At 33.9% G+C, this 14,880-nt stretch overlaps 2 protein-coding genes across 2 annotated transcripts; both read left to right on the plus strand.

Moving 5' to 3' along the window:
• On the plus strand, nucleotides 1-647 carry LOC132162813 (uncharacterized). The gene is made up of 2 exons (XM_059573062.2): nucleotides 1-247; nucleotides 385-647. Exons 1-2 carry the CDS (start codon nucleotides 40-42, stop codon nucleotides 645-647), a joined length of 471 nt encoding a protein of 156 aa, XP_059429045.2. The 5' UTR covers nucleotides 1-39.
• A 3,881-nt stretch (nucleotides 648-4,528) lies between these two features.
• Nucleotides 4,529-5,131, plus strand: LOC132168898 (blue copper protein 1b-like). The gene is made up of 2 exons (XM_059579988.2): nucleotides 4,529-4,754; nucleotides 4,872-5,131. The coding sequence occupies exons 1-2, from the start codon at nucleotides 4,529-4,531 to the stop codon at nucleotides 5,129-5,131; spliced, it is 486 nt and encodes a 161-aa protein (XP_059435971.1).
• Nucleotides 5,132-14,880: the final 9,749 nt, after the last annotated feature.

A 14,880-nucleotide genomic window follows, 5' to 3' on the forward strand; every position in this document is an offset into this window, starting at 1 on the left:
CTTAAGTCTTAATACTTCTTCACTCTGATAGAAGAAGACATGGGTGGTTTCACTTTTGCTCAGAGTCTCATCCTGATTGTTGCTGCTTCCATCTTGGCAGCTTGTACGGCCAACAAGTCCCCTCGCCCAAAATATACACATTCTCCCAACAAGATCATTGTTGGCGGATCGGAGGGCTGGCACTTCAACTTTAGCTACACTGATTGGGCACTGAAAAATGGTCCCTTTTACCTAAATGATACTTTAGGTGAGTTTATTACATGCATGTTCCCTCCATTTTGCCAGAGATCATCTATATATATATATATATGTATATATATATATGAGAAATATAATATTAACGTGTATTTATATGATCGATGACAACATTGTTTTTGCATGCAGTTTTCAAATACGATCCACCAACCGAGAATACCACAATTCCTCACAGCGTCTACTTGCTACCAAACCTTCGGAGCTTCTTGACGTGCAATCTAACAGGAGCGCAGATGTTGGCTGACGTGACACAAGGAGGTGGGCAGGGCTTTGAGTTCGTTCTAAAAAACTGGAAGCCGCACTACTTTGCTTGCGGGCAGCACGATGGCATCCATTGCAGCCTTGGAAAAATGAAGTTTTTTGTGATGCCAATCCCCCGTTGGTTTAGATAGTTAATACACGAGACACTTAATTAATTGCTACTCTCTCTTTTTATTTTATGTTTGTCGTCTCAAATTAGTCACTGCTTCTTATTTTTGAGTGTTTTTTTTTTTTTGCCTTTCCCTTAATTAGAGACATTGTAACAGCTTTCGATTGATTCAGATGAGAGTGAATAAATGCACAAGTGACTTGCTATATATTAATTAATTGGTGTTCTGTTGCCTGCCGCTGCTAAGTTAGAAGAAAAGAGAAAATTTGAGAAAAAAGAAAAAATAAGATATTATGTTATGTAGAGAACTAGGGATGTTTGGAAAATAAATGATAGAAAATCCATGAGATAACCCTAGCTACCCCATAAGAAACCTTTATTTCCTAGAAATGGTAGAGAATAACTTAAAATAAAGTTTTGGTAGCGAAAAAGATGGATTTTGAACCCAGAAATGCACTTGCGAGGCATAAAGTAGTGAAAAAGCTTTCTGAAGTGCGGTCGTATAAGTGATTCTGATACTTGTAGCAAAAGTTATGATCACTTTTTTATCATATCATTACACAGAAGATAGATCCAAAAGTCCTCACTATGTAGTTGCATTTGCACTGTTGTTAAAAACTTATTCGCAATGACTAAAATTCATAGCATTACAGATCGTCGCTAAAAATGTCTCACGACAAATGACTTGTTTTCGTTATATATATATTATCAGTTTTCAGTGACGATCGATTGTTATCACTGATAATGATTCTATTAGCAACAACAATACAAAGTTGTTGCTGATAATATGTACATCACGGACAACTATAAAAGCTACATATCATTGACGACTATGTCTTCCCTAATGATAAATAATGTGTTTTTTTTCATTAAAAAAGAAAGTGACAATTGCTTCTTCTTCTTTTGCCAATTATGACTGTCTTTTGGTATCAATGAGTTAAATCACACTTTTTATCTACGTAAAAGATTGAGAACAAAACAAAACAAACAAAAAAAAAAGAAGAAATCAACCACAACCAAATCGACATGGACTAAGCACTGAACAAAAGAGAAACAGAACTCATGAAAAAATAGATGTGCTCATTTTAGATCTTCACTGAAAACCAAAGGCCCATCGATTTAAATTTCCTGCTAATCAGACATACTTCAAGGTGATAGAAATTATTCAAATTTCCATGTCCTTTCTTCCTCAATAATTTTCACACATTTCTATTAAGAATATCAAGGAACATGAGAAAGAAAAAAGAAAAAAGAAAAAAAAAAAAAAAAAAGAAAAAAAAAAAAAGATATATATTTTTGTATGAAACAACACGTGTTGATCACGACACAGTACCTTTCCTTCCTCTACCAGTACTTATAGCCTAAAAGATTGCCACAAGCTCTTCTAATTAATGGCGTCCTATAGATAATCACATATTTGCTCAAGCTGATCTACGGCTAGCAAACTGATTGTAGAAATTGCTTTATCAAATGTAGGAGACACAGCGGCGCGTGTGGCACACGAAGGCAGCGACATAGATTGTAAGTGACGCGGGCTGGATTAATTAGATGAACAACAAATTTTTGTCAAGTGCAAAAAAAAAAAACGAACCTCAACATACAAAATGTTTAGTGTAGTACTGTTGTAACAATGAAAAACACCAAAGAAACGTTTAAGTGAGAAATTGCATAGTTGAAGAATGGAGGTTTATCAGAGGCATTAAGAAAACAATGACTCTTGTTAGTTCTTGTGTTGGCTTAATTCAGTTTCAAAATACAGAGGTTATTGTTCACGGGCTCAAACACCGGTATTGAATGCTCAGAATCCAATCTCCACCGTTCATAATGTAGATTCATGTGTTATGAACGTTCCTGCAAAATTTCAGTTCAATCGGACCACAAACACCCATCGATCGTAGCTGTTGATTAAGACTGGATAGCATTTCCAGAATGTTGTTTCACCCATTGCATGCCATGTTCGAACAGGCCTTTCCTGGGTCCGGACCGCATTTCCAGAAACTCTGTTTCTGCTCCGTAAAGCCCTGTCCGGACAGCACATTAACCTGTCCGGACACCCCGTAAGATTTAGGCCCAAAAAACGTGATTTTAAGTGGGTTAGGTCTAGAGTTTTGTCGGGAGAATATATACATCATTATAGAAGAGAGAAGTACAAATTTTCACCCCCAGAGAGTTCGTGTAAGGTTGTGCTTGAGTGATTATTTTGTTGTAGGCCAAATTGATTCCTCTTAGAGGATTTTTGTTAGTTTTGATTGTGTGCTTAATTGAAGTCTATCAGAAGGGTCCGATAAAGGAGAATCACGTTGAAGAATATTGTGGGCGAGGAGACAAGTTGGAGGCTTGTCGATCTTACAGAGTCAAGGCCTTGCAAAGGGTTGTAAGTGTTCCTAGTGTCTGTAATCTCTGGATAATCTTTTGATAGTGATTTATTGGGTTTGGCTGCCTCGGAAAGGTTTTACTTTTAGAATCTTTTCTAAAATGTTTCTTCTTCGTTACCAAAATCTTTGTGTGTGACTGTTTATATTTTGGTAATTGTTTGCTTTGATAAATATCCGTTAATTCCGTATAAAATTGTGATATTTATCTGTTTAGAGTTTTTCAACTCTAATACCATATAGTATTTTATATAAACTATAAAATATGAAAATTATAGCGGAAGTAGATAGAGAAAGAGAGAAGAACAAGTAAGGCTACAATTTGAATATTGAAGTATGTCAAACTGTATTACAATGATCTTTATTCACATAGAGGCGAAAAAACAAAAAAAACAAAACTAAATTACACTAAATAAGGAAGAGAAACATACAAGAAAAAAAAAATAAAAAATTAAAGCCTTAATAAATTATTGATGTCAATATTTTGTCCATATTTTTCTCATATTATCTTATAATTCAACCATTAGATTTGTAAACCTATGTAGACCTCACATTAGTAAATGGTGGGCTCCACAAATCTAAGGTTTGATCTATTGAATTTGTAGGATAATATGATAAAAAAACTATGAGCAAAATATTGACACCAATCATTTTTCGCCTTAATAAATACAACATGGCAATCAAATCAATGAGAAATATTCTTACAAGGAAAGTAGAGACATGTTACACAACACAACCATCTATCAACCATCTTTTTTAACAAATTCAATATATCAACCATTAGATTTATGAATTCATCAATTTACTATGAAGATGATTAAAAGATGGTTAAAAAAGAATAAATTCTATCATTTCTCAAAAAAATAAATCAACTTAATGTCAAATATATATTCTTTCAACCATATTTTTTATACAAATCTAATAGACAAACTATTAGATTCGTGAACTCATATGGGTCCCACACAAATTTAATAGTGAATTTATTCATTCACTGTCTAGAAATGGTTGAAAAATGGTTGAAATAATATATTTTATCATTTCTTTATTCTAAACGTACCCATTTATTTTACTATAAATATTTTACAAAACAAATGATAATGTGCAATGAAACTATATGTATCACCATTATGTCAACCTAATTCGGTTAATACCCCACTCTTTCTAAATATCCCTTGCGCGTTGAGTTTGTGTTTGTGTTGGTCAATTTCATACCTCCGGCCTAAAGATATATAATGGACAATGATTATAGCATTTTTTGCTGACCCCTTTATTTCCGTTGTTACCAACCCATTTATCAACATTTTATTATAAATGTTGGGAAAATTGAACACAAAAATGAGCTTCGCATTGTATTTTCAAACATTTACCTACCAACCCAGAAAAATGGTCAATTTGGCCGTTTTGCACGAGCCTTTCTTTCTCCTCTCCCCTCTATAAATACCTCTTAATTAGCCTATCGTTGTGAATCATCAGCCTCTTAACTTCAATCTTCCTTAAAGTTGCACCGTGATATATATAGAAGATCATATACATGGGTGGTTTCAGTTTTGCAAGGTGTCTCATCCTGATTGTGGCTGCTTCCACGTTGGCAGTTTGTATGGCCAACAAGGATTGGCAGTCGGGCTCCTATCAGTACCCGAAATATACACAAGCCCCCAACAAGATCATTGTTGGTGGATCGGAGGGCTGGCACTTCAACTTTAGCTACACTGATTGGGCTCTCAAAAATGGCCCCTTTTACCTAAATGATACTTTAGGTGAGAGTTGCTTACATGTTTCCGTTCCCCCCATTTTTCTAGTCATCATGCATCTATATTCTTTAACGTGTATTAATTTACATATATATGATCATTGTTAATGTTGCATGCATGCAGTTTTCAAGTATGATCCACCAACAGAGAATACCACAATCCCTCACAGCGTATACTTGCTACCAAACCTTCGGAGCTTTGTAACATGCAACTTAACTGGAGCGGAGATGTTGGCTGACGTGACACAAGGAGGCGGGCAAGGCTTCGAGTTTGTGCTCAAAAAGTGGAAGCCTCACTACTTTGCTTGCGGGCAACACGATGGGATTCATTGCAGCCTTGGACAGATGAAGTTCTTTGTCATGCCAATGCTCCGTTGGTATTGATAGTTACTTCCTAGCTACTTGCTACTCTCTCTTTTTATGTTTGTGTCGTCTCAAATTAATAACCAGAGAGTTAATCTGTTTCTTATTTGTGTGTGTTTAACTTTTCCCCTTCCCCTTAGAGACAATGTAACAGTTTTTGATTGATTCTGATGATTATAGTGAATAAATGCACCATTGACTTGGTATTAAATGGTGTTCTACTTATATCGCTACAAAAAAAGCGGTCGTTAACGACGCTTTAAAGGGGGTTGTGTGAACAGTAAACGTCCATATTCCAGATTTAGCAACCCCTTATCTTTTGACGTTTCTGAAGCATCGCGTTCTAGGCATCACTATTTGGACCATTTTTTTGTAGTATATATATGTGCTATCACAAGAAATTAGGTCTTTAGGGGCGACTCAAAGTCGCCCCTAAAGGTCCTAAAGTGGACGCTGTTGCCAACAGCGTCGACTTTTCGACCCTAAAGGTGTCGACGCTAATAGTCCGACCCTAATGATCAAATGTCTGATTATCAGGGTCCACTTAAAAGTCGACCCTAATGATCACTTTTAGCGTCCACTTTATCGCCCCTAAAAGTCACAATGTTTTGACCCTAAAGATGATGTAAACGGAAGCGAAAGTCAACCCTAATAGTCAAGCATTAGCGTCCACTTTTAGTTAATCATTAGGGTCCACTTTGTCGACCCTAATGGTCCTTTAAAAAAAATAATAATAATAACTATCAGCGTCCAAACCAAAGTGGACGCTGATAGTTAACCATTAGGGTCGACTTTTGTCGACCCTAATGGTCCTAAAAAATTCTCAAGCAAATTAACTATCAGCGTCCACTTAGAGTCGACCCTAATGATCACTTTTAGCGTCCACTTTATCAACTCTAAAAGGCGCAATGTTTTGACCCTAAAGATGATGAAAATAGTCGACGCTGATAGTCAACCATTAGCGTCCACTTTTGTGGACGCTAATGGTCCAAAATTTTTTTTAAAAAAAATTGACTATCAGCGTCCAAATTAAAGTGGACGCTGATAGTTAACCATTAGGGTCCACAAAGTCGACCCTAATGGTCCTAAAAAATCAAAAAAAAAAAAAAAATCTGCGATCGATCGCACAATCGTGTGCAATCGATCGCAGTACCAGTAGGTTTTCAAGTAGGTTTTTTATATTTTGCGATCGATCACACTCCAAGTGCGATCGATCGCAAAACCAGGAAACAAGTTCATATATTCGTGGAACTTAGATTTATCTTGGCTGCCTTAGAATCCATTTTGGGCTCTATTTTATAATCATTATATGCTGGTTTAAGAGATCCATTAAACTGAAAAATGATGTGCATGTTTGGCGGTAAGGATATCTTTTCCAACTTTCATCCTTGTTCAATTCGGTAGCTTACTTGAGAAAAGACAATAAAAAGAATATGGAGAGTTAATCATAGATTATGGTTATCTCATTCTGTTTAGTTAATACGTTTTTATTCCAATAACCTAAGCTAAGTGTTTTGGGTTAGGCAATTCTCCCACAGCTGCCCTGTATGCGTAAAAGAAATTGTAGCCGAATGAACTAACTTTCAGTTGCTTAGCATTTCCTTGGTCTAGGCAAAAATTAATAAATATGGATTTTGGCTGTGGAAAAATATGAAGATTGAGAGGAGAATATTAGCATTTCCTTGGCATTCAGTTTGCTGGAATTTTGACAGAATATTGATAGCTAGTGCAGCCAAGTGCAGGATTTACTCATGAATTTAAGGCTGGAAATTTCGAAACTCTATAAATGTTCCCCTAAAAACATTTATAAAAAGGAAATCTTACCAAGCTTAAAATACATACACAAACATATTTAGGCTTTCATAACACTAACCTTTTTATAGGGATATCCAAGTCAGCAATATAATGGAGTGTAAAACTGATAAATTCCTGCACATTTTCAATCCATCAGGACAAGGAATTGATAAATATAGTATGCTAGAAAATGTTTTGTACAGAGTTTTAGTCTACCATACAACTCTATAACCTACACCCATAGCCATTCTCACTATCCATTATTACTATAGGCTCGCAGAAGAACAACTAATAAGATGCTTTATGAGCCACAAGACCATTCTCAGAAAATACATAATCGTAGTCATCAATAACTGCAAAGAGAAAAGAGACACTTAATAGTATAGTCATGTACATATGAAAAATTGTGAAGTAGACAACTGCATTTGGCCCTGATTTTGAGAACTATTGAAAACCAATCAGATAATGCTTATAAAGGTTAGACTTGAAACTCATTTATAATCCATAGAAAACATAATGCTTGATTGTCAAGGTTCATGATGAATATTCACATGAAAAATACATTTGAAAGCTAATAACCAAAGTATATTTTTAGATCATGTTGAAACAAATGGAATAATCAAACAGATTTTGGGTTCCTAGCTCTTATAGCTAAGCAATTACCTTTCGAAGTTCCCGCATGAATTCTAACAGCATTGGAGTGACCACCTAGCATTTGAGTGGAAAAAGTTGCATCAAAGACAATTTCAAGCGGATACATGGAAATGTTACTTCCATGCAATAAATCTAAGAAATAACAACTTGCTTACATATATCCTATGCTGCTGTGACCATAATAATATAAACAATACAATGGAACAAAATTAGCAAGCAAAATGAATCAGAGAAGAAAATCGGTACCTTTCTTGGAGCAGTAAGGGTCCCATCCACATCAAATAAAGCAATTAAACCAGGATTCCTAATGGCCATTTCGCTCAACATATTTTTCTGCAACACCAAATCCACAATATCACAACATCAAAATTATGTAAGACACCACCATTATACCACTAAAACTTTAATAACTAGACAACTAACCGTATCCACAATAGATGACCAAAACACATAAGACCCAACTTATTCTAAAGCCAGCGCACCATCCCAAATAAAAAAAATTAAAAATGCATCTTCTCCACTGTCACACCACCAAAACAAGCTTTAGCCAAAAAGCTAAAAAAATTCAACACAATCACTCAAAAAACCATCGCCTCATGTATGTTTAGTGTACATAGTTTTTATTAGATGCATTCTCTTGCTAGCGGCAGCTGAAATTAGCTCACAGTACAATTACCAAATGGGAATTTCAAGAAATGGGCATTGTGCTGAAAACAGAGGAGCAAATTCTCAAAGGGACTGATTGGGAAATCAAGACTAGAGTAATGCGTGCAAGGAAATTCAAGAAATCTGAAATAAATAGGAATCTGTGTTGCAGATCGGGGCTTGAAGATAGAATTCTATGTAAATAAAGCTGTTAATCAGTTTGATTTGAAGGAGTCTCTAATGTCTTTGTAGTTTGTTGTTTGTCTGTAGAAGGTGGTCTCACTTTGTAGCAGTAGTAAATTTGTGCGCAGTAGCAGTAGGTAGTTGTGTCTCACAGGTGGTAAGTTTGTTTTAGTAAAATGATGCTCATTCATCCAAAAACAAATTTCTACAAATGGGGTTTATACAAGAACAAAGAGAACATGGCAGAGGACAAGAAAAGGCAGAAATTTGAAGATGAAAAATCTCATAGAACAAGAACCCAAAAACTTAAATACAAAAACAGAGAAAAATAAAAATAACAGAAAGTGAGAGAGAGACTTGATGACCAGAAGACTGATGAACGGCAGTGCGGCAGATATCGCCAGCCTTCTTACCGGGGCACACGGCATCAACAGAGACTCCAAATGCCTGCAACGCTTGAAAAGGAACCATCACCTGCAATCAAAAATCACACTGCAAGACATTAATCACATACATCAATTCAAAGGTGCGCCGGAGAGAGAGCTGTCGGAGAGAGCTTAGTGCGCCGGAGAGAGAGAGACGAGCGCCGGAGTGAGAGAGAGAGAGAGAGAGAGAGAGAGAGAGAGTGAGAGTGATGAGGGAGGTGAGTGAGAGGGAGAGAGAGGCAGAAATTTCAGAAATTTGAGGGATTTTGGTGTTTTTGAGGTTTGGGGGGAAAAAACAGAGTGTCTGAAATTTTTGGTTCGAAAATTTCAGACAACGCGCGCGCCACTTGTTGGCGCAAAAATTGAGCATAATCAGCGGCAACAAAATTGGTCGCCGCTATTTAGGATTTTTTTTTTTTTTTTTTTTTTTTTTAATTATACTTACAATATTTTTAGAATAATTAAGCACCTTTATATATATATATTAACTGATTTAATGAGCCATTCGCAGTTTCACAGTCTGGATTAGTTCATACTTACACATGTATGGCTTAATCTTTAAGACAAGCATATGACTACTAGCAGGATCAACCAGGTACGAACCCTAATTCTCCATCACCCGTCACCACCATAGTAGGCCTCTATCCTACCATCGAAAGTTGATAGGGCAGAAATTTGAATGATGTGTCGCCGGCACGATGGCCGTGCGATCCGTCGAGTTATCATGAATCATCAGAGCAACGGGCAGAGCCCTATATATATATATATATATATATATATATATATATATATATATATATATATAAATAGTTACAATTTTTTTTTTTTTTAATTATACTTACAATTTTTTTAATTTTTGTTTTTCTTTATTTTCTCTTGTAATATGTTTTTTTTTATTATTATAATATTAACTAATAATTTCCGTTTAATAAATTTTTATGATAAAGATCATTAAGTTGATATTTATCTTATAATTAATTATAAGATCAATACAAAATCCAAAGATAATATAAGATTAATATAACTAATGCACTAAGATAATATAAAAAGCTTATAGTTTAATTGAATGTTCGATTGAACCTTCAATTGTATCCAGTTTGATCAATCAATTGATCTTATCGTGATCAATATAATTAATTCACTAGGATTTATCGGATGTTTGATCGATCAATTGATTCTATTACGATCAATTGAACTAATTCACTAGGATCGATTGGATTTTCGATCAGATGTTTGATCTTATCACGATCAATCGAACTAACTCACTAGGATCGATTGGATGTTTGATCGATCGGATTTTCGATCCAACATTTGATTGATCATTTGATTCTATCACGATCAATCGAACTAATTCATTAGGATCGATCGGATGTTTGATCGATCATTTGATCCTATTACGATCAATCGAACTAATTCATTAAGATCGATCTCAATCGAACTAATTCATTAGGATCGATCGAATGTTTGATCGATCACTTGATCCTATCACGATCAATCAAATTAATTCAGTAGGATCGATCGGATGTTTGATCGATCATTTGATCCTATCACGATCAATCGAATTAATTCAGTAGGATCCATCGGATGTTCGATCGATCATTTGATCAATTAATTATATATATGAATATATATTATATACATACTTGTTAGTTACTATATACTAACTTAGTATTACTATTAAGTTAAGTGGTAGATCACATGATCTAAAGATGATGTGAATTGTAATTAGAAAAAAAAAAAAAAAAAGATTATGTGAATTATTATATCATATGATCATATATATCACAAATTAAGTGATTAATATTAGAATCAACAATGTGTTTGTTTAGAGATATATGTTGTTGTTATGTTTAGAGTATTATGCTGTAGATATCATTATAAGTTAGATGTTTCGTCATATGGTCTACCATTATAATTTATATGATTATATAAAATGATTAATTGATGATTAAATCATGTGATTATATAATAACAAAATATACATATATAATATGACGTAAGTCAGAAGTATTTACAAACTTATACAAATACAACAATTAAGTACCCAGAGACTTAATAACTAGTTACTTAATAAACTAACATATTAACTAAGTTAATATATTAAATTACTAACCTAGTATAATTTACTATAGGTTATTTTGACAAAAACAAATTATATGTTACTTAATATATATATATATTATACATACTTGTTCGTTAATATATACTAACTTAGTATAACTAAGTAAGTTAACTATTTTCAAAAAACAATGACATGATGATGTGTATTATCATTCTAATTACATTAGATCATAGTTAATTAGTTAATCAAGTATGCTCTAGTGTAATTAGAATGATAATACATATGAACATGATCTAATAATGTTTTTTTTTTTTTAGAAAACTTTGTCCTATTCTTCATGAATTAAGTTTCATAATATTTAAGTATAATGTATTATCACTATAATTTATATGATTATATGACATGATCAACTGATTATTAAATCATATGATTATATAATAACAAATTATACATATATAATATGATATAAATATACAAATATATACTAATACAATAATTAAGTATCTAGAGACTTAATACAATAATTAAGTATCTAGAGACTTAGTTTCAATGTATGTTATAAGCCCATCTATGTTATACATTACGTTTCAAAAAGCTTTAGTGGACGCTATTGAGTTTGTAGTTTAATTTTATTATTTTTTTAAAAAAAAATTTTAGAAGAGCTTTAGCGTCCACCAAAGTGGACGCTATTGTGCATCAATTTTTTTTTTTTTTTTCCTACCTACTCTTTAGGGTCGACAAAGTCGACCCTAATACTTAACTATTAGGGGCGACTTTGAAAGTCGACCCTAATACTTGGCATCAATTTTTTTTTATTTTTCTACCTACTCTTTAGGGTCGACTTAATACTTAACTATTAGGGGCGATTTTCAAAGTCGACCCTAATACTTGGCATCAATTTTATTTTATTTTATTTTTTTTAATTTTTCTACGTACTCTTTAGGGTTGACTTTGTCGACCCTAATACTTAACTATTAGGGGCGACTTTGAAAGTCGACCCTAATACTTGGCATCAATTTTTTTTTTTTTTTTTTTTTTTTTTTTTTTCTACCTACTCTTTAGAGTCGACAAAGTCGACCCTAATACTTAACTATTTGGGCGACTTTGAAAGTTGACCCTAATACTTGGCATCAATTTTTTTTTTTTTTTTTTTTAATTTATTTTTCTACCTACTCTTTAGGGTCGACTTTGTCGACCCTAATACTTAACTATTAGGGGCGACTTTGAAAGTCGACCCTAATACTTGGCATCAATTTTATTTTTTTATTTTTTATTTTAATTTTTCTACGTACTCTTTAGGGTCGACTTTGTCGACCTTAATACTTAACTATTAAGGGCAACTTTGAAAGTCGACCCTAATACTTGGCATCAATTTTTTTTTTTTTTTTTAATTTTTCTACCTACTCTTTAGGGTCGACAAAGTCGACCCTAATACTTAACTATTAGGGGCGACTTTGAAAGTCGACCCTAATACTTGGCATCAATTTTATTTTTTTATTTTTTATTTTAATTTTTCTACGTACTCTTTAGGGTTGACTTTGTCGACCCTAATACTTAACTATTAGAGGCGACTTTGAAAGTCGACCCTAATACTTGGCATCAATTTTTTTTTTTTTTTTTTTAATTTTTCTACCTACTCTTTAGGGTCGACAAAGTTGACCCTAATACTTAACTATTAGGGGCGACTTTGAAAGTCGACCCGAATACTTGGCATCAATTTTTTTTTTTTTTTTTCAATTTTTCTACCTACTCTCGACCCTAATACTTAACTATTAGGGGCGACTTTGAAAGTCAACCCTAATACTTGGCATCAATTTTATTTTTTTATTTTTTATTTTAATTTTTCTACGTACTCTTTAGGGTCGACTTTGTCGACCCTAATACTTAATTATTAGGGGCGACTTTGAAAGTCGACCCTAATACTTGGCATCAATTTTTTTTTTTTTTTTTTTTTTTAAATTTTTCTACCTACTCTTTAGAAGGTCGACCCTAATACTTAACTATTAGGGGCGACTTTGAAAGTCGACCCTAATACTTGGAATCAATTTTTTTTTTTTTTTTACTTACTCTTTAGGGTCGACTTTGTCGACCCTAATACTTAACTATTAGGGGCGACTTTGAAAGTCGACCCTAATACTTGGCATCAATTTTATTTTTTTATTTTTTATTTTAATTTTTCTACGTACTCTTTAGGGCCGACAAAGTCGACCCTAATACTTAACTATTAGGGGCGACTTTGAAAGTCGACCCTAATACTTGGCATCAATTTTTTTTTTTTTTTTTTTTTTTTTTTAATTTTTCTACCTACTCTTTAGGGTCGACTCTCAAAGTCGACCCTAATAATAGGTCAATAGCGTCCACTCTTAGTGGACGCTATTGGTCATCAAATTTATTTTTTTTAATTTTTTTTTAATTCTTCTACGCACTCTTTAGGGTCGACTTTTGTCGACCCTAATGCCTAACTATTAGGGTCGACTCTCAAAGTCGACCCTAATAATAGGTCAATAGCGTCCACTCTTAGTGGACGCTATTGGTCATCAAATTTATTTTTTTAATTTTTTTTTTAATTCTTCTACGCACTCTTTAGGGTCGACTTTTGTCGACCCTAATGCCTAACTATTAGGGTCGACTTTGAGAGTCGACCCTAATAATAGGTCAATAGCGTCCACTCTTAGTGGACGCTATTGGTCATCAAATTTATTTTTTTTAATTTATTTTTTAATTCTTCTACGCACTCTTTAGGGTCGACTTTTGTCGACCCTAATGCCTAACAATTAGGGTCGACTCTCAAAGTCGACCCTAATAATAGGTCAATAGCGTCCACTCTTAGTGGACGCTATTGGTCATCAAATTTATTTTTTTTAATTTTTTTTTTAATTCTTCTACGCACTCTTTAGGGTCGACTTTTGTCGACCCTAATGCCTAAGTATTAGGGTTGACTCTCAAAGTTGACCCTAATAATAGGTCAATAGCGTCCACTCTTAGTGGACGCTATTGGTCATCAAATTTATTTTTTTAATTTTTTTTTTAATTCTTCTACGCACTCTTTAGGGTCGACAAAAGTCGACCCTATTGCCTAACTATTAGGGTCGACTCTCAAAGTCGACCCTAATAATAGGTCAATAGCGTCCACTCTTAGTGGACGCTATTGGTCATCAAATTTATTTTTTTTAATTTTTTTTTAATTCTTCTACGCACTCTTTAGGGTCGACTTTGTCGACCCAAATGCCTAACTATTAGGGTCGACTCTCAAAGTCGACCCTATTGAACTTTTATGTAATTTTTTTTTTCTTTTTTTATTTTTTTTCCATCTTTCAGCGTCCAATTAAGTGGAAGCTATTGGTTAAGTATTAGGGTTGACTATTGTCGACCCTAAAAGTTTTTTTTTCGCCGCTTAAATTTTTCCCGCCCCTAGGATAATTCCCGCGCGTATATTAGGGTCGACTTATTAGCGTCCACTGTAAAGTGGACGCTAATAGTCAACTTTTCAACCCATTATTAGCGTCTATTTCGAGGTGGACGCTAATACGGAACTATTAGGGGCGACTTTCAAAGTCGCTCCTAATAGTTGAGTATTAGGGGCGACTTTTGAGTCGCCCTTAATAAATCGCCCCTGATGAGTATCTTTCTTGTAGTGTATGCTAGTCCATGCATCCTAGCTATCTGATTCTTGTTGTATTACTTACTATACATACTACAAACCATGTGGATCTTTTGTGGTGATACATAAATAAACCCAGGGTAGTTCAATCTATGGACCATTCACATATATATACATGCCATAGTATAATCACAAAAGAAATACATTTAAATAGATTATATGTGCTCATTAAATAAATCAGTAAATAAACAACTTTATTCAATTTAAATAAAAACATTTTATAAACTTATTAGAGTTTAATGCACAATTCCTAACAAGAGACGATTCACTTGTGCCTTCAACGAAACTCACTTCCCCTCTTGCCTAAAAGTTCAACTCTTATTTAGTAGTGGTATTTCAAGACTTT

This window comes from Corylus avellana, chromosome 2 (assembly GCF_965113065.1).
Source record: "Corylus avellana chromosome 2, dhCorAvel1.hap1.2, whole genome shotgun sequence".
Classification (NCBI taxonomy): Eukaryota; Viridiplantae; Streptophyta; class Magnoliopsida; order Fagales; family Betulaceae; genus Corylus; species Corylus avellana.

Bases quoted from the DNA above. Each gene is read 5' to 3' on its own strand.
- LOC132162813 (XM_059573062.2), top strand. From the start codon at position 40: ATGGGTGGTTTCACTTTTGCTCAGAGTCTCATCCTGATTGTTGCTGCT. The intron at 248-384 runs GTGAGTTTATTA...TTTTGCATGCAG, and splicing joins TTACCTAAATGATACTTTAG to TTTTCAAATACGATCCACCA.
- LOC132168898 (XM_059579988.2), top strand. From the start codon at position 4,529: ATGGGTGGTTTCAGTTTTGCAAGGTGTCTCATCCTGATTGTGGCTGCT. The intron at 4,755-4,871 runs GTGAGAGTTGCT...GCATGCATGCAG, and splicing joins TTACCTAAATGATACTTTAG to TTTTCAAGTATGATCCACCA.